Consider the following 21,382-nt stretch of genomic DNA (forward strand, 5'->3'; position numbering starts at 1 on the left):
ACTCTCTTCTACAATGATTGACATATCTTCAGAATTTGTAATTGTTTCATCAGAACTTAATTCTATAGGCTCCATTTGAACATCTATATCCCCCACTGAATCACATCCAGGAAATATATAAAATTTTGAATCATCACTAGGCTTTTCAGAATAGAACTTGTCTTCAAAAAATTTAGCATCTCTACTTAATTCGACTTTGTTCCGATTTACATCATAAAAACGATAAGTTCTTGAATGAGTACAATATCCAACAAAAATGCTTTCTTTTGCCTTAGCATCAAGCTTTTTTCTTTTCTCTTTCGGAATATGTATCACAGCTTTACATCCAAACACTTTTAGATGTTTTAAATTTGGTTTTCTTCCAGACCATACCTCTTCAGGACTGACATCATTCAATGATTTGCAAGGAGTACGATTTATTAAATACACTGCAGTATTTGCAGCTTCAGCCCAGAACTGTTTTGTTAAACTGGCATCAATTAGTAGACATCTAGTTTTCTCTATAATGGTTCTGTTCATTCTCTCTGACATACCATTTTGTTGGGGCGTATATGGGACTGTCGTTTGATGCTCAATACCACACTCTAGAAAAATTTTCTTCATTTTGGTATTACAGTATTCAGTTCCATTATCACTTCTAAAAGCCTTTATCCTTTTTCCAGTTTGATTTTCCACAAATTGTTTAAACTCGGAAAATTTGGAACAAACTTCATCTTTTGTTTTAATAAAATAGGCAAAAACTTTTCTACTAAAGTCATCAATAAATGTTAACATGTACCTTGAACCATTTATTGACTTCTCTTCCATAGGTCCACAAAGATCTGAATGTATTAAGCTTAGAATTTCAGTTGACCTAGTTCCGGAATTCTTAAATGGATATCTTGAAAATTTACCTTTTAAGCAAGTAATACAATTTTGTTTGTTTATCTCGCATTTGACACCAACAACTGCACCAGAATTCATATCCTTTAAAGTTTCATCATTTACATGACCAAGTCGTTTATGCCACAGATTGTATTCTTGAGTTTTTACTTCAGAAATAAGTACTTTGTTGCTTGCTATATTTAATTTAAACATACCGTTAACCATATCTCCCGTTGCTATAATGCTGCCAGTGTTGTCTATAACTTTACAACCTTTTTTGTTAAATACGACTTCATAACCATTGTCAACTATTTTTGAAACGGACAATAGATTGACATACAAGTTTGGTATATAGAGAACTTCACGGAATCTAACATTTTCCTCTTTATTCTTTCCAATCTGAGTAGTCATATTAACTTGACCTTTACCCCTTACTTGCATTGTTTCATTATTGGCAATGGTAACTTCAGCATTTTCTTCTTGAAAATTATCAGCAAAAAATTTCGAATTTGAGCACATGTGTGCAGTTGCTCCAGAATCGAAATACCATTCACTTTTGTTTAAATCTCGAGCAGAAAAACAACCCAACATCGCATTTACATTTTTCTTAAATTTTGATTTCATACCTTTATGAGGACATTTTGCAGCAATGTGTCCATATTGGTTACAATTAAAGCATTTAGGTCCTTTATTTTTAAATACCTTCTTTTGGCCAGCTAAAGCAACGTCTGTTGATTCCTTTTTGACATCTTGTAATAATTTTAATTTGATAGCATCACCAGTTATTTTAATACCTGAGCTTTGAATTCCCATTATCATTGGATTATATTCTTCTGGTAATCCAGCTAACAACATTGAACCTACCCATTCTTCGTCGACATTGAGGCCAGCTGCTCTTAGTTTATGGGCTGTCGTTATAATTTCGTTAACGTATTCTTCAATGTTTGCACAATTTTGTAATTTTGTAGAACAAAATTTTTGAATTAATCCCACTCTTCTTACCAGTCCGCTATCTTCAAAAATAGTTTTTAGTGAACTCCACATCTCTTGTGCATTACTGCAATCACGAATGTGGGGATAAATCGTCTTATCCATCAATAGTATTAATTCAGATTTTGCTTGAATCTTTTTATCCTCCATTGTTTCAGTACCAAGGACAACATTCCAAAGACCTTTCATTTGGAAATATGCCTCAACCATAAATTTCCAATCTTCATAATTCTCGCTTCCACGAAGCTTCTCAATTTGATTGTTGGTTGACATCTGGAATCTTGAAATATCTTAAATCTTGAAATATATTGAATCTTGAGTCTTGAATCTTGAGTTTTCTTAAATCTTGATTCTTCTTAAACTCACTTTTATATTCACGCACTATATATCTCTATATAACTCTTATATCGCGGAGGGGCCCATAACCTGTTAGTATGTGATACGTATATTTAGAAAGACAGTCAAAAAGTGAAAATTTATTTTCTAATTTTCTAAATAAATATTACAATTAAAACAAACTATATTGATTCAATTTACAATATATAAAACAAGTTATAATATTAACAAAGTTCATTCTCATTCTTCAACAAAATCCTTATATGACAAAATTCACAATTTCATAATTTTGAAAATGCTGCTGCAAAAATGCTATACTGATTCTGAATATAAGCAATACAGTTCTGAAATCTATGAATACATGGCTTTCGACCCCATTAAGTAGATAAGGAGCACCTTTCCATTTTTGGCCAATTTTTCGGATTTCAAAAGGAGATAATACTGTACAAGCAAAAATATCAATGATTGTTCATAATAAATATTTATTTTTTTTTTATCCAAAAAAAATGTTATTATATATTAAAGCTGAATGATCGGTAAACCCCTTTTTTTGTTTTTATTGATAAAATGTTTACTGAGTGTAATATAAAGCAGCTCTGTTAACTTAACAGTCTTTGAGTAGGAGCTATGTTAGTTTATACATTAACATAGAAATGTTAAAAAACGGAGCTAACTTTCGTAGCTAACTTCACCCACATACTATTAAGTATTATATTTGTCAAAAAACTTATACATATATCATATTTTATTCTTAATCTATCCTCACTGTTTATATCTATTGAAGGGAATTACAATGGACCTCAAGGTCTCCGAGTGGAAGTGCACATAGTGTACACCCTTTCCTAACCTAACCTATGTATAATTTTTTTATATTTTCAAATAATTTTTTTGATTTACTCTGTATTCACAAATTTAATAAAATTAATAAACTTTATATTTTCATAATTTGAAAGTAAATTTTTAATTAGGCTTAAGTTCATTTTATTATAATTTATTTGTAATAATTCAAAGAATATCACTGAATACAAAAATTTAGACAATTGGCAAATTGGAATGCATTTTCTACAATATTAATTTATTATAACTTGATCCTCACAACCATTTTACCATAATATGGTCTATTTTTGTAATATGGTCCCCACAATAATACAAAATATTTGGAAACATTTTCAGCCCAATTATGAATAAAAATTCCCCGAGAGTTTTTTCCCATTTTTCCTATTCAAATTCAATGGGAAAAAACTCCCGGGGAATTTGAAATACTTCTTGCATTAGGATATAGTATTTTAAAGTCTATATAAAACTGAGATAATATACATGAATAAATAAATATAAAATACAAAATATAATATAAAATAAATAATGTATATATTACGTACAAGCTCGTAACTTTTGATGTTTGAAGGAACCTTGTACATATTTTAAGAAATAGTTTGCAGTAGTAAAATCATCACTTTGTAATTCCTGTTGTATATACAAAAGACTTTTATTCCACTAAGTCAGTACCAAATCCCAATTCGAATGATTTTCTAATTTTAATTTAATTTTAATTGCTTCAAGAAAATAACACTGCTACAAAATAACACTTTTTGTCAGAACTTGAAAAGCGACCTAATGGAGGCTGTAGGCCTATGTGAGGACATATTAAAACCGTTTTCAAAGATTTTGAAACACCCTCAAAATTTTGAGTTATTTTGAAAAAATTGTTTTAGGGTAGGTTGTAGTACCTCTACCTCATACATTTTTATACCGATTTCAAAATTTTAAACAATTATGGATAGCTAAAGAATTAGGCTTTCATAAAATGTATGCATAAAATCTATATTCCAAGAAATGATATAAGTTTTTATAAATAGTTTCACTTTATTTTTTATTTTTTTTTTTTGTAATTTTTCAAATTCAACAATTTTATTTTTTTCTATGAAACCCTATTTTTTTTGCACAGTATTTTAAAGAAAATTTTATGTATATAAGAACGAGACATTAGTTGTTAATATCGGTTTATACTTGCAAAAGTTATTAAACTTTTTCGAAAAAAGTTCGACAAAATTTACCCACAATCGATCAAGCCTGTAAATTTTTTGTGAGGTAATGTTTTTTTTTAAAATAATGATAACTTCGGAAATAAAGGCTCTTATATATGACAATCAGAGTTGGGGGTAGTGGTAGTGTAAAATTATTCACTAAGTTTTTTATTGTTTAGTGATGAATTGAAAAATATAATCCTCACTCAATAATAGTGATGGTGTTAAAAATTTTTAACTAATAATATTTTGAAAATAGTTAAAATATTTTTTTTTCAGCCTAATGAAATAATTTTTTCTACACTAAAATTTTTAGTTAAAAAAATATTCCTGCACTATTTTTTTCAACAAAGAAATGTTTTACTCTATTCATAGTTTAAGTTAATATATTTTAGAAAAAATAACGTAAAAGCGATATATAAATACAAAAATATATATATATATGGGGCATTTCACGTCAAGTGAACCAACTTTTGAAATCGATGTCTTCCGATCGCGATGAAATTTTCACCAATGTTAGTTCTATTGGATAGTAATTCGGACACCATTTTTCAACAAGATCGGTCAAGAACTCTCTTAGTTATAGGAGGTCAAAATTTGACATTTTGGCCAAACAGGTGTTTTTTTTATCCATATAACTTATTACCTATTGTTCTTAGCAAAATGTGTCCCAAATAGTTTAGATAGCTATTTATGCAATCTTTCGAAAAAAAAAATTAAAAAAATTTAATAAAATATTTTTGATTTTTTTTTTTAAATCAAAAATATTTTTGACTTTTTTTTTCAAAATGGGCCCTTTTATTTATTTTTTTTATTTTTTTTAAGAAGTTAGGTCTTTTCCTAAGCGACCTATATGGTCGCTTAGTGGGATGCGAGTGGGATATCTATCAAAAAAATATTTTGTAACTCAAGATTTAAAATTTTTGAATTTTTTTGCAAAATCAAAAACGTTGTTGACTTTTTTTAAAAAAATGGACCCATTTTTTAATTTTTTTTTTGCTCAGAAGAAAGCTTATGTGTTTTCCTTTAACACCCTTTTTGTCGCTTAGTGGGATGCGAGTGGGATATCTATAAAAAAAATGTTTTGTAACTCAAGACATACAATTTTTTACTTTTTTTTTAAAAATCAAAAACCTTTTTGACTTTTTTTTTTCCAAAATGGACTCTTTTTTTATTAATTTTTTTCTCAAAAGAAAGCTTAGGTCTTTTCCTTTAAAACCTTTTTGGTCGCTCAGTGGGATGCGAGTGGGATATCTATCAAAATAAATGTTTTGTAACTCAAGACAAAGGTTTTTAAATTTGCACTATTTTAATTTTTTTCATATTTGTGTGTAAACCTTAAAAATTAAACTTACGCAGAGAAACTAGACACATTAGCCTTTCCGATGGTATGTAACATACCCAACTAAAATTTCATAGCCTCGATACTGTAATACCCATAATATGTTAACCTCAGGAATAAAAATCACTTTTTTTCTATGGAAATGTTGAATAATTTAATTTTGTTATTTATTTGTAATAATAATTAATTTAATATATAATAATAACAATAATAATAATAATAAAAAGATGAATAATTTAGTAAAATTTAATCTTAATCACAATAGATCAATTTATATAATAACTATTTTTACACTTAATTTATGAAGTTTTTAAATTTTCAAATATCCATACTTTTATCCTCCTTATTTGTCACCTTTATTAGCTGCTTTTTTTTTGTCAGTCCTTTCTTGGCGTTATTAGATTCAGCTACTGATTTCGCTGCTGGCTTCTTTTTTGGCTTTGGAAAGAAATCGCATTGAGTAGATGCAGAAAACTTTTTTAATTTGAGTCTTCCATCGACAAGCGGTATGAAAGCATGGTATTGAGCAGTGCCATCGATTGTTACCGCAGCATCGAATCTGCTCTTTAGTGTTTTCAATGTTTTCAATGTTTCCTCATGATCCTCTTTGCTACTAAAAACTATTTTAGTTTCTTTACAATAATTCTTTGCCCAATGGAATAAAGCAGTCGCATCTAAGATGCGATCTTGATGAGAGCACTGGAGGCTATACTTCGCTGCATTTCTTTTGAGGTTTGCTCCAATACCATCACATGCTCCTTTACCATGAGCAGTAGGATGAAAATGCCACTCAGCTGGCATTCCAAAATCTTTTTCATGAGCTGTAAGATTTGCGAAGCTACTTTTGTTTTTAAAATGTTGACGAGCTCCGTCCGAAACGTAGTATACCTTTTCTACTGTAAATTTTGATTTTAGATAATTTAGTATTATCTTCTGGTACTCATAAACTGCAACGGTGTCATGTTTTAAATCGTCGGATATGATTGCCATACTTTTGTGTTCCAGGTTTTCTTCTTTCATGTAGTAAATAACTACTGTGAATATAGTTGCTTGGTCGTTATTGAAGTGGAATGCTTGTATGGAATCCTGAAGAACATATTTATAGTTCTCTGCGAAATCAAATGAAATAATGAATTCACCAGACTTCAAATGTGTTTTCAAGTCCACTGCTCTTTGACTAAAAAGTCATGGGTTCTCAAATTTAGCAATCCTCTACACAGTTCTTCCACAAAATCATCCACATTTAAAATTATGGTTTTCAGTGTGCATCTTTCAGTCTGAAGCCAAGATTCAAATTTTAACTCCTCAATACATTCTCGATCAAAAGAGTTGATTAAATTTTCTTTGATGGATGTGGTTTCCGGGCAATTCGAACATTCACCTAAGTGGCAAGAAGTTGTAGCATTAGGGCACATAGTCAATTTAAGGCAATCGCGGTAATGGTGTAAATCTTCTGATGAATCATCTTTTAAGTAATTTAAGTTGATTTCCTTCAACATCAATTTAACATTTTCATGGTAAATACAAACACATACTGTGTGAGTTCCGCTGCTTCCTGCCAAAACGCAATGTCTTGGCCTCAGTTGTGTAAATTTTGTGAATCCAATTTTGACATCCTCGTACTCAGATTGAAATGTTGCGAATAATTCATTCAGGTTACAGAGAACCATTCTCTTCTGCATTTGAACTTTCTTGCCATCGATTCGTACAGACATCCAGTCTTTCATCCCTGGCATCAGGCGACTCATATCATCTCGCTGATAAAACTGAGTTATTAGAGATTTAGTATCGCACTCCAAAGTTTTTCCCTTCTTTTTGTTTGGGAGTGTGAGAATCCCATGCTCAGCAACCAATTGTTTAGCAATTCTTGCTTTTCGTTGAGACGTTCCAAACTCAGTCATTGTTTTTGCAGAACTCCATGTTCTTCGAGCAAGCGTGAGAAGTTGAATTCTTTCAGCTTCACTCTGTGACGTTTTGTATTTCTCTTTTATTTGTTCAAGAACTTCTACTGCATCCTTATGGTATTGGTTTCGACACTCATTCGTTGAATTTGAAAAGTTAGAATAACCATCATCATCAACAGTTCTGTCTTCATTCTCGGAATTACTTTTGTCTTCATCTGGAATAACTTCAACGCAAGGCTCATTACTATTCAAATTCGGTAATTCGTTCCACTTTCCGAGCTCTTTCCTGCATGATCCACAAATTTTCAATCGTTTTGACAGCGTAGGGAATTTTTTTAATAAGCCGTCGGAAATATTTCGCATATCTGATGATCTGTGCTTCATTTTGTTAAAGGGATTAAAACAAAAAGACGAATAAATTTCATTTTCAACCTTAGCCTTTTTAGAAGTCGTAGACATTTTGAATTTTGTAAGTATTTATGTAAATAACACACGTCTTAACTTTAACGCTGTTTCTAAAAAACTGATTTCCGATGTCTTCAGAATGACAATAAATAGTTTTTTAAGATCATATAGGTAGTACGTTTTAATGAATGAGTCTAAAATCTTTTATTAGGGTCAAGAAGGGCTTACATACTAAAGTACCTAGTTTAACCAAATGTTACAAATAATAATAAAAATAAACCACCATATAAATAACCTACCTGTCAACTTCTACCTCTCCACCCACTTCTTAAAGTCAAATGTCATAAAATAATAAATAAACTGGTACTTCGGAGAAGGGCCATAAAATATTTCCACTTGATTCCAAAAATTTGTTTCTGGGGCACCTGATATTTTAACAATGAAAATCACGTGCGCTGAAAACTACCTCTAGGATTGACTAAAAAGCCGCAAGATACAAAACTCAGACAAATTTTGGGGGTGGAAAATTAATAGCGGTCGGCCTCATATTGCACCCCTCCAGTGGCTATTATCGGTCAGTTGTTGTGGTTTTTATTTTTAAGGTTTTAGAAACACTTACACACAAATATGAAAAAAATCAATTTAAAAACATTTGTCTTGAGTTACAAAACATTTATTTTGATAGATGTCCCACTCGCATCCCACTAAGCGACCAAAAAGGTTTTAAAGGAAAAGACCTAAGCTTTCTTTTGAGAAAAACAAATTAATAAAAAAAGAGTCCATTTTGGAAAAACAAAGTCAAAAAGGTTTTTGATTTTTCAAAAAAAAGTAAAAAATTGTATGTCTTGAGTTACAAAACATTTTTTTTATAGATATCCCACTCGCATACCACTAAGCGACAAAAAGGGTGTTAAAGGAAAACACATAAGCTTTCTTCTGAGCAAAAAAAAAAATTAAAAAATGGGTCCATTTTTTTTAAAAAAGTCAACAAAGTTTTTGATTTTGCAAAAAAATTCAAAAATTTTAAATCTTGAGTTACAAAATATTTTTTTTGATAGATATCCCACTCGCATCCCACTAAGCGACCATATAGGTCGCTTAGGAAAAGACCTAAGCTTTCTTAAAAAAAATAAAAAGGGCCCATTTTGAAAAAAAAGTCAAAAATATTTTTGATTTAAAAAAAAAAATCAAAAATATTTTATTAAATTTTTTAAATTTTTTTTTTTCGAAAGATTGCATAAATAGCTATCTAAACTATTTGGGACACATTTTGCTAAGAACAATAGTTAATAAGTTATATGGATAAAAAAAAAACACCTGTTTGGCCAAAATGTAAAATTTTGACCTCCTATAACTCAGAGAGTTCTTGACCGATCTTGTTGAAAAATGGTGTCCGAATTACTATCCAATAGAACTAGGTTAGGTTAGGTTAGGTTTTCCAGGCAGCCACGAAATAAGGAAGATAGAAAGAGCAGCTCACATGGGTCCATCAATGGTCCTTTTGTGTTACCTGAAAGTAGAAGAAAGAAGAAGAAAGAGGGACAGATATAAGTGAAAAGGGAGAAGAAGAAGATTGAAGAAGTTTAGGAGGAGATGTAAGAAGAAAAAGAGAGGGAGGAGGGAGGAGATCTTGGAGAATTTACGTGCCAATGAGTCGGCCAATGAACTAACATTGGTGCAAATTTCATCGCGATCGGAAGACATCGATTTCAAAAGTTGGTTCACTTGACGTGAAATGCCCCATATATATATATACAGTGGTGGCCATGAATTTAAGACAAAAATTGTTTGCTAAATTCCATGTAATTGTCAATTATTTTTTCAAATATTTCCACAAATATGTATGCATGAGGACTGTTTTAACACACAAGTATGTTTTATTCGACTGTGTCAATTCATACATATTCACCATGAACACATAAAATTTTTCTACAACTTGACCAAAACATTTTTTTTTTAAATAAACATATTTTCTCACATTTATATCATTATATTTTTATTATTATAAAATATTCGGACCAAATTTCGTATTTTTAGTTCCATTAGTTTCGGTCATATCATGTTATTAACAGCGGATGTTCGCTTTGGTGGGTCAACGTATATCCACATATCTTTGTCCATATATGTTTTACCGATTTTTTCAAACATTTTTCAGAAACTAGAAACATTAATAATAAATTTCATACCCTTAGAGTTCCTTTTATTTTGGCTCTATTGCACTTAAAATTCAGTTGATGAAAAAAATGCAGGTATTTGTATATATATTTAATATTCTAGTTTAAACTGGATCATGATCACTAATTTTGAATACATTAGTGCAAAGAAAATTATTGAAGCTTTTTTTAGTTATTGTTAAATTTTTTAACTATTTGAGTTTAGTGCTTATTTCTACACTACCACTCAATTGATTTATAGTTAAAAAAATATCACTATCGCTAAAAAATATTAGTGATAAAAATAAAAATATAAGCTTCACTACCACTAAAGTTGCTGAAAATTAGTTAAAAATATATTTTTTAAAATAATATTCAGTGCTAGTGAAATGTTGATTGCACTCAACATTTAGTGCACTACCTCCAAACTCTGATGACAATATGTATTTTTTATTAACATTGAAATAGCAGTGCCGGATTATTGAATTATTTTTTTTTTTAACCCAGATATGCCGACTGTACTACATGTAGTACATGTAGTTCTTGTTTACAGGATACGTCACGTTTATCAGAATATAATTTTTTGTTGTTCACATACTTAGTACTCACCACTACCTCATGGGAGATTGTGTGATCGCATTATTTTTTGCTACTATTTTTGAGTTATTGAATTTTTAGTTTGTGATATTTTCAAAATGCCCATATTTAGTCATTATGGACATATCTCGTTTGTACTGAAAGTAAAATTTTGATGTTATTTATGAATAATTATGTTATGCTATATTAAATTTCTTTTTTCAAAACTCGGATATTTTTTGCGATAATCACCGACAACTTGAATCAAATATTGCTTTTCCTCTTCGTTCCTGCACAATATTTTATTGTAGTCCTCCATCATTTTCACCCCTCTTTCTGCGGTGTCGTTGACTACGTGAATTTTTTCAACAATTTTTAGTGCTTGCTGATAATCTTCGCGCTGTGGCCACGTTTCCGGCGGATATCGTATAAATTCATGCGGCAAGTTGAAGCATAGAAAAAAGTTTATAGTTTTCACAGTTACGAAAGCGCTCAAGTCATTCGACAAAAATTGCTCAGTTACTTCTGCAAAATTAACCGCAATTTTTTTCATGCTTCGGATAGGTCCTTCATCATCTTCATCCCAATCATCATCTTCTTCTCCAGTTTCTTCTCCAGTTTCTTCATCTTTTTCAAGTTGAACTTCCTTGTCTTTTTCTTCAAGGATTTCTTTTCCATCATATATGCACATAATTGCCAACATTTTTCGTTTTATGTCACACGAAACATCTGAATCAAAGTAGGCGAGAGCTATAGCCTCCTCCGCCAGATACCACAAATGTCTGATAAACTTTGTTACCATTACTTTTGACAAATTCTTATCCAAGTCTGCATATGAGTGAAGTGCTTTCAAAAAGTTGAAGTCCTGATTGGGCGCTTTGACAGCTTCAGTACAGCGATACCAGACTTTCACGTACAGACGAACAATAAACACACAGACATCTCGAATTCCATCCAATTGTGACTTTGCCAGTTTAAATTGGTCTCTGAACATAAATATTTTCAGTGTATAGGTATGAGTTCTTTAAACTTATATTCGCCAAAATCGCCTCCAAGGAATAAAACAACCAGTTCCAATAGTTCCTTATAGTCGTTACGACGTTGTCTTTTCTGTAGTTGGACCATGCAAAAAGTAATGATGTCATCTGGAGCAGTAATTAATTTCGAAGCAACGATCTCATCGCTCACTCCAGTTTCGAATGCATTCTGATTGATTTTTTCCCAATTCTGCTGGAAACAGCGAAACATCTGGAGCAAAAGTTTTTCCAATTTTTTCTTCGAACACTGCTCTTAGCACCAATTCATATATGTGATGTCTACATGGAAGATGCATCAAATCTATCTCTAATAACTGTTCAAGTAAAACTGCAGCTTCTGCAAATTCACCGGTGTTTGATGATGTCGTGTCAAAAGACATGGCTTGAACTCGTTTCGAAAGGTTCCATTCTACCAGTAGTTGATAAACGGCCGCTGCAATATTTTTGCCTTTTCCACAATCTAGTTTTGGAACGCCTAATATTTGTTCGATTTCGCCATTAGTTACAATAACCGGAAGGCGATCAATCTTATTCATTCCTGTAATGTCTTCCAGTATTTTGCCATCCCAGTGCACTACAAAAAATGCTGTTGCCTTCAACTGTAATGGAATAAAATATTTATATTAGTATTGAAATTAAATTGGTATAAGAAAAGTAACCTTATATGTAAGTTCTCCTTTACAAAATCAGCGATTTTTTGTCGATTTGCAGTACGGTATCTTCGAATTGACGAGCGATTTAATACCAAATTTGATACGTTGTGACCAAGTCCTTCAGCTACTGCAGCCATTAAATGCATTGCATTTCGGTCAGATATCATGCATTTATCCAAAGCAGAAACGATCCGTTCATTGATAAATAACTGTGTTCCTCTTTTAACAACTTCCGAAGCCGAGGGTAGAGCGTCCACTTCCAATTCCATTCCACCAGCGCCAACATTGTCTGACGATTCGGTAGATGATGTGAATTGCACTGTACCCATTGCTAAGGTATTAATTTTAGTAGTTGCTCGTAATCGCCGTTCATCTGCCACTTCTCGTTCCAATTTTCGTTTTTCAATGCCATGTCAATGCCAATCATGCTGCCTGGGCGGCCTTTTTTCCTCTGTGCAAGCAAAAACTTTTTATCCTCCTCTATTTTAATCGTGGTGAGTGCATTAACATGAGCAATATCGAAGAGATCGTCTAATTCTTCGACAAACTTATCCTCTTTTACTTTATGCGACGTTCCTCCTCTTGTTGAGCTCTTGTTCAATTTCCTCCACTTCTGGTACAGCTTCTCAATTTGCTTTATGACCGAAGGCTTGTCTCGGGTCGGAATTCGTGCTTTATTCCAGAAAAGGAGCACTTCGTTTGCAGCCATTGTTGTACTTTTTCGCACTTCCAATTTTAGTGTACGAGTGTGAAAAAAAAATACACCAAGAACTTCTTTTTTAGACGGCAATTTTGATCCCAACAGCTGCGGAATAACATATTCAATCAAATAAATGTTATGCTGTTGCGATCTCAAATTAATTTTTGTCGTTGATGATGCCATTGCAATTCAAATGCGAACCTGTTCTAGTGAAAAATTTAGTTTTTAGGTTTTAGTTTTAATTGTTTTATTTCTTTGTACTCACTTTTTCCAGAACTACTGTTAGTTTTAATTTAAATGAAGAATTATTCACTTTCACAGCTCATAAATTTACTTTAAAATTACAGTTATTTTTTAATTTTTTGTCACAGTTTGTATGTTTTATTTATAAAAGTCATAGAACAACTAAAAGGTCAATACTTTTATGTACATAAAATAAGGTGTATATTTTAAAAAATGTTATGCAAATGTTTCTCAATGAATTTAGGTAAGTTTTTAAAATTCATTGAATATATTTTTACCTATATATAATCTTCGTAAAAAACCAATAAAAATATAACTGAAATTTAGATTTATATATCAGGTCGAAATAAAAAACACGAAAGTACATCAATGGGTTTTTCAATGTTGTTTGGAAAATTTAACAATATTTAGTAATATTACCTGTTATATTATTACTTAAAAATGAATACGTGGATTATAAGCCAAAAAACAAAAATAATTTTCATGGAATTAAAAATGTAATGTTTTTAAAAATTTTAAATATTACCTGTCTTGGGTACAACCGCTCATTATTAAAGGGGCATTTTATGATTACATTGCTAAATAAAATAAAACTCAATGAACAAGCCAATTGGTCTATTCACTTTTTTGCGTTCTTTGACAATAGAAATGGGTGTTTAATTAATGTTAGTAAAATGTGAAGAGTAATTCACGAAATGAAGTTTAGAACATATTTATACTTTGTGTAATTCCATTAATTTTTAATTTGGAAAATTTTCGTGAAAATTCAGTTTTTTTGTATGGGGACCCCCTGAACGGTTGGAGATAGGGGGTATGTTTGTTCTAGAAAAATATTGGGGATACGAAAATAATGGGGGTTGCTCATACATTTTACCTACCTAGGGGTGACTCCTGAGTAGTTATGCACCTTTTTCTATCCATTTACCACCAATTTCGTTCTCACGAACTTTGACCCCCGTGCGGCACGCCAATTTTTAACCGATCGAGCTGAAATTTTTTTCAGATTTTTTTTTATCCTAACCTCACACAAAACTGCCCTTCGTTTTTGAAACAGATGTGTTTTAAATTTGTTCATACATTGGGGGTCCACCTTAACATATATATATATATAGAAATTTTTCATCCATATGCAAAAGTGAGAAAGAAATTTGTGATTTGTTATTGAGAGTCCCACAATTCCCAAAAATCCCAAAATATGGTATTTTTTAGATTTTTGACTTTGTTGAACATATTGGATCATACAAGAATGGTTTTAATTTTTTAAAAGCAGCTATTGGATTAGAGTAAATTTGGCATAAATTTACTATTTACACAAAATATGAGTCTAATTCGGAAGGCTCTGTTATACAGTTATACAAATTTTCAAATTATTTTTCTTTTGTAGTACTTCCCAAAATGTTACCTTTGAAAAAATATAAACACATTTATTTTGTTTTTCTTTTCTGTATAACTAAACAATAATGAAAGTATTTTTTTTCGAAAAAAAAAAATTGTTGAAATAACTACTTTTTAAAATATTTTTAATTTAAATGCTTATACCTTTTGACTCAGTAAAAATTTTGAAATAATTAATTTTTCTTATTACTAATAGATTTATTGGTAATTCAAAAATGTATATTTGAACAAAATAGGGAGAGATTTGCATCCACTAATAGCAAAATTTCAGACTAAGGTAGGAAAAAAAAACTTGAAATTTTAATTTTCAAATTTGAATATCTCGTCAACTATAAGAAAGCTATGTTTTTTTGTAACTGTCTTCTTGTAGATTCTACACCTATATAAATATTTCAAATCAGATCGAGAACAAAAATTTGGCATCATTTTTAATTTTTCATAAACCCGAACTTAAACTCAGCTACACCTTCTCTATAGCCGTGGAATTTTATTAACTTTTGACTGTTGGTTTAGAATTTATTTCCACTTTTTTCCATTTCACCCACTGTGCTCGAGAGGACATTTGTACGGGCGCTAGGTGAAATCATGAACCGATTATGGCCATAATTAGCAAAGTTTTTCCTTGGGTCGAAAAACTGATGTGGACCAAATATCATGGGAACATGTTTAAAATTGAGACATATACCTTGATTAACAAATTTACATGGACAGATAGATGGAGACGGACAGACTGGCGGACGGACAAAGTTTATTCAAACCAAAAAGTTATTCAGTAAATACAAATAAATATACCAAGTTTCATTACAATCAGATTATTTTTGCTAAAGTTATAGAATTTTCACAATTAAGGATATAACGATCTATGGCAGTCCTTGCTGCAATCACAATAAAAATTAACAGAAAGATTGTACGATTAGTGCGTATAACAAATGCAGATTTTCATGATTTTTAGATCAATTATTTAGCCAAAACTAAAAATTATATTTTTGGCATATATGTCCTTGGTCCGATTTTTTTAAAAAAAATTATTTTTCTTAACTAAGGTAATTTATATCGGCATACCAAATTTCAAAGCTCCATCTATTTTTGAAACTCCTCTTTTTGTCCCATCCATTTTGTGATACCTGAAGTAGAAAAATTAAGACAGAAAGAAGGAAAAGGGAAATAGAAATAGAAATTAAAGAAAAGGGAAATCTATAGATTAAGTTATAGAGTGTATATAAGAATAGAGTGTATAAAGAGAAAAGAAGGAGGAGAGGGGTCGAGAATTCAAAGAATTCGAATAACGCAAACATTTGTTATTTTTCATTCGAAATTACTGTTTTATTTATACCTTGTTAGAAAGATAATTTTCAAGTGCTATAAAATCATATAAATGTAAAGTCATCACATTGAAAAGACTTGTAAATATTTTGTTATACCTATGTATACTGAATTTATTAAAAAATACGTAATTATAGCGATGTTTACTTTGCATAAAAAATAATAATCAGAATACCATAACAACTTTCACAGGTGCCTTTAAGGTGAAATTTAAAAGATATTTGACACAAAATCAATAATGCAATACATTTTTTTGATGATATACATTATGACTGAACTTTCATCTGATCTATAGTGCAAGATTAAAATGCAACACAATATAAAAATGCAAGATTCACCTCAGATGGAGTATCTTTTGAACGCGGGTTTTGTCTTTAATAACTTTTATTAAGGGTACATATCTGTCATTTATTCTCAGACAAGCAAAACGATATATTATGAGCTGCTGAATTCTGACCCGACCATCACCGGGTTCCGAACTCAACTGATTCGTTTGAAGCGAGCATTGGCCGAAAAACGCCCATAATATGTGGACAGGCATGAAACCGTAATATTCCATCATGACAATCCTCGGCCACATGTTGCCATACTTGTTAAAAAGTATTTAGAATGAAGTGGTTGGAAAGTTTTACCTCACCGTCTTAAAGTCCAGACCTTGCCCTGTCCTACTACTATTTGTTTCATTTGATGCAGAACGCTCTCTTGGATACGCTTCACTTCAGAACAGAGTATCCGAAATTGGATTGATTCGTTCTTGGTCTTAAAATATGAGTAGTTCTTTTGGCGCGGAATCCATATGTTGCCATAAAGATGGGAAAAGGTTATAGTTAACAATGGACAAAACTTTAAATAAATTTATATTGTACAAATGTTTCAAAATAAAAGTTCAAAATTTGAAAACATCCCTCATTTTTATGTTGTACACTCAATATATTGAATAATGTAAAAAAATTTGTCACTTTTACAACTCATTGCTAAAAAATATTGAATGTTTATTCCCATGATGCAAACAATACCAAAAACAAAAGATAAATATTTTACCCGTAATAAACAACCATAGTTTTTGACAATCATTTTGAATCTTTTTTGAACCGACTACTATGATCGTTAATGATTATTATTGTTTTTCTCGTATATTACGATAAGTAGAATACGGGAATATTAAGTGCATTACTTATGAAGTATTTTTCTACGGTTCGCTCTAATAAATATTAATGCTATAACTTTTTTACATTCTACAGCCGGTTCTACCCACCGGAATCATCCGTGTACACTCGGCAAAGGTCAACTCACAAACCACAAAACAACAGTACCAGTGCCTGTGAGATAGCTACGAAATAAATAATTTTAATTTGAGAACTGTTACTTAACTGATTTAAAACGATTTTATTACTTCAAATATTTGAATATTCTAAGATTTATAATTTTAACTATTATTTTAATAATTAAACTTCTTAAATTAATCGTTATTGATTTATATCTTAAAACTTATTTTATTTAATTTTTAATTAGGTAGTTTCATTGTCAAAGCAATTGGATTTGACAGAGCGTCAAATTGAACGTTGGTGGCGATTAAGAAGAGCTCAAGACAAACCATCAACTTTAACGAAATTCTGTGAAAATACGTGGAGATGTATATATTACACATATAGCTTTATATTTGGCGTTATTGTGTTGTGGGACAAACCATGGTTCTGGGATGTTAAAAGCTGTTGGTATGGATATCCACATCAGGTAAGTAACACAAATGTGTTTCTTGAGAAATACAAAAACAAGATATATTTCAAAGAATAAAGATTATCGCAAAAGCCTTTGCAAACTTCTAAATTTAAAAATAAAGTTTCGTTAGAGTTCTGATTCCATAATCAGAACATGTACAAGAAAAAACGTTTATTTTAATTTTAATAATAATTTTATTTATTAAAAAGTAATCTGCCTCTTGCAGTTGACAAAAATCAAGTGATCGTTAATAGTTACTAGATCATCAAAACCAACGATGATCTGTTTTTCTACCTGACTTCAACTTCAATTGTACATTCCAATGCAATTTCGGATACTCTGTTCTGCATAAGTATGTACGTATGTACTCTTGTACTTATGTACAAAATATCAGTTAGGTCTAGTCTAATAATTTAATAAACAAATGATAAACAAAATGAGAATAAAAAAACTAAAGAATTTGTTACATTTTTGTGTAGAGTTTTTGTAGGCTACACGACTCAGTTTATTATTTTTAAATAAATAATAGTTTGGGTAAAAATCCCAAACACACAGATTAGTACATACTTATAAATGCAACTAATGAGTGAGAGTGAGTATCACTCTTTCCACGAGAATTTTGAACATCACCTGATTCATACTTGTATTTATCTAATGTATACATTAGAGTGCTTGCGAATTTTGGCCGCCCCCTTCTAGAATTATTCTATGTATTGTAGAAACACGTTGTGTAAAATATTAGGATGATAGGATAACGTTAACTGGTGACGCTGAAGTTTAGGCCCTAATTTTGTAAATCACGTCATGAATGTGATATTTATGTGCAAAGCAAAAACAAAAAATCACACATATTAAAAATTTGTTTTTGTTTTATATACAAATTCTGAACCAAACAACCGCACCAAAATTCAAGCGTTGATTTGCCTTTCATAATTTGAAAATGTACAGAAAACAAAAAACAAATTTTTAAAATTTGTGAAATTTTGTTTTTGCTATGTACATTAGTTGTCCCAAAAAAGTTTTTTTTCTTATTTTCATGTCCCTAAAATAATTAAGAATTAATTGATCTTTCAAACTGCAATGTTAGTTTTTTTCATTTTCATAAAAATTTTAATAGTTATAAAGCCTTATTTACAAAATTTATAGAAAAATTTCGAAAATTTGTAATGTAGGGCACCTTAATGAGCCAATTCATTACAAAAACTAATAATGTTTGCACACAAAAATAAAGCATGGACATTTTTCTTTTCGTGGGTCTTGACAAAGTTATGAATAAAACTCAAAAAAGGCCAAAAAACGGATTTTTGCAAAAACTCGACTTGAGCGACCTCTAAACCACTTCCGAAAAATCTGAAAAAAATCTCGAAAATACTCTACCCTATAAGCTTTAAAATTATGCTTGAGCCCCAACAAAAATTTTTTTTGGGACACCCTAATGTACATAAATATCACTTTTATCACAAATTACGGCCTTAATTATACCCTTCACCTTCGTGAGAAGGGTATATACATATAAGTTTGTCATTCCGTTTGTAATTTTCCGACCATATAAAGTATATATATTCTGGATCCTTATGACGTGATTTACAAAATTAGGGCCTTAATTATACCCTTCACCTTCGTGAGAAGGGTATATACATATAAGTTTGTCATTCCGTTTGTAATTTCCGCAATATAATTTTCCGACCATATAAAGTATATATATTCTGGATCCTTATAGATAGCGGAGTCGATTAAGCCATGTGTGCCTGTCTGTCCGTCTGTCTGTTGAAATCAATTTTCTGAAGACCTCAGATATCTTCGGGATCCAAATCTTCAATAATCTGTCAGAAATGCTTTCGAGAAGTTTCCTATTTAAAATCAGCAAAATCCGTCCATAAATAACGGAGCTATGAACAAAAAACCGGGACAACCTCGATTTATTTATATACAGTGGTGGTCAGGAATTTAAGACAAAAATTGTTTGCTAAATTCCACGTGATTGTCAATTATTTTTTCAAATATTTCCACAAATATGTATGCATGAGGACTGTTTTAGCATACAAGTGTATTTTATTCGACTGTGTCAATTCATACATATTCACCACGAACACAAAATTTTTCTACAACTTGACCAAAAAAAAATTTTTTTAAATAAACATATTTTCTCACATTTATATCATTATATTTTTATTATTATAAAATATTCGGACCAAATTTGGTATTTTTAGTTCCATTAGTTTCGGTCATATCATGTTATTAACAGCGGATGTTCGCTGAGGTGGGTCAACGTATTTCCACATATCTTTGTCCATATATGTTTTACCGATTTTTCCAAACATTTTTCAGAAACTAGAAACATTAATAATAAATTTCATACCCTTAGAGGTCCTTTTATTTTGGCTTTATCGCACTTAAAATTCAGTTGATGAAAAAAATTCAAGTATTTGTCTTAAATTGGTGGCCACCACTGTATACCTATTTTTGATCTATATCTGGATTACTAAGTAATTGATATAGACAATATGGATATCTAATGATAGATATTTGAAAGTCCATTGCAACGATGTAGATAAGGCTATAGTAAGTTGGACCTACAATGGGTCAAAAAAGAAAAATATTTTTTTACCCGAATTTTTGTTCATCAAAAAATTTTTGTTTCCAAAAAAATATTTCTCAAAATAAAAAAAAATTTGAAAAACTATTAAAAAAAAAAAAAAAAATAAAGTATGGTCGGGCTTGACCATTTACACCAAGTAAATGAGCAAAAACTTTTTTCTTTTAAAATATCAATAATTTATATTCGTGAGTGATTTTCGGAAGTGGGCCTTATGTGGGAGCTATGACCAATCAAGGACCGATCACCATGAAATTAGGTCGTCTGATTTATGTCTATATGAAAGTTATTCATGTGGAATTTTGTGTATATACCACCATTTATGCACGTTAAAGTGATTTTCGGAAGCGGGTCTATATGGGAGCTATGACTAATTATGGACCGATCGTAACAAAATTTGGTGACATGAATTTTGTATATATAAAACTTATTTGGAGCGAAATTTGTGTAGATACATATATAAATTAAACATTTATGACCGATAAAGTCTAATTTCGAGAGGACATTTGTATGGGGGCTAGGAGAAATAATGGACTGATTTCAGCCAGATTCAATAGGCTTGGGCCGAAAAAATTATATGTACCAAGTTTTATCGAAATATCTTCACAATTGCGTCCTGTACTCTGCGCACAAGGTTTACATGGTCAGCCAGCCAACCAGCCAGACGGACGGACGGATATCGTTTAATCGACTCAGAAAGTGATTCTATGTCGATCGGTTTTTAACGGCAGTTTCAAAACTCCAATTTAAAATTTTTAAAAATTTGGTTAAACAAATTTCAAAATTTTTTGATCATCACATTGGGGTTTATTGAGAACATAATAGGGAATAAAAATATGAAAAAATTATGACAACACTTCTTATAGTTTTTCCGTACCTGCGATTTTCGAGAGAAACTAATTTTTTGGCCATATTTTGGCGAATGAGCCGAATTTTCTTACTGTTATGTATTTTAAGTTAAACCTATTTAGAATATTATAGTCCAGGTAATTTTAAATATAGTCTTAAATCGTGAAGGTCAAAGCTAGCAGTGAGATATCTTAAGCCGATTTTGATGAAACTTAAGAAAAATATAACAAAGTTTAGTACACTAATACCCCGGTTTGCGTCGCCTCGTTCTGC

General features: G+C 30.8%; 1 protein-coding gene across 1 annotated transcript in view; it reads left to right on the top strand.

The window, feature by feature from the left end:
- Positions 1-21,382, top strand: part of schlank — a 109,343-nt gene that overhangs the window by 24,276 nt on the left and 63,685 nt on the right. The window contains exon 3 of the mRNA XM_065508807.1: positions 17,458-17,679. Coding sequence (XP_065364879.1) covers positions 17,458-17,679 — 222 coding nt within the window. The remainder of the gene's footprint in view (positions 1-17,457; positions 17,680-21,382) is intronic.

This window comes from Calliphora vicina, chromosome 4, assembly GCF_958450345.1.
Source record: "Calliphora vicina chromosome 4, idCalVici1.1, whole genome shotgun sequence".
Lineage (NCBI taxonomy): Eukaryota > Metazoa > Arthropoda > Insecta > Diptera > Calliphoridae > Calliphora > Calliphora vicina.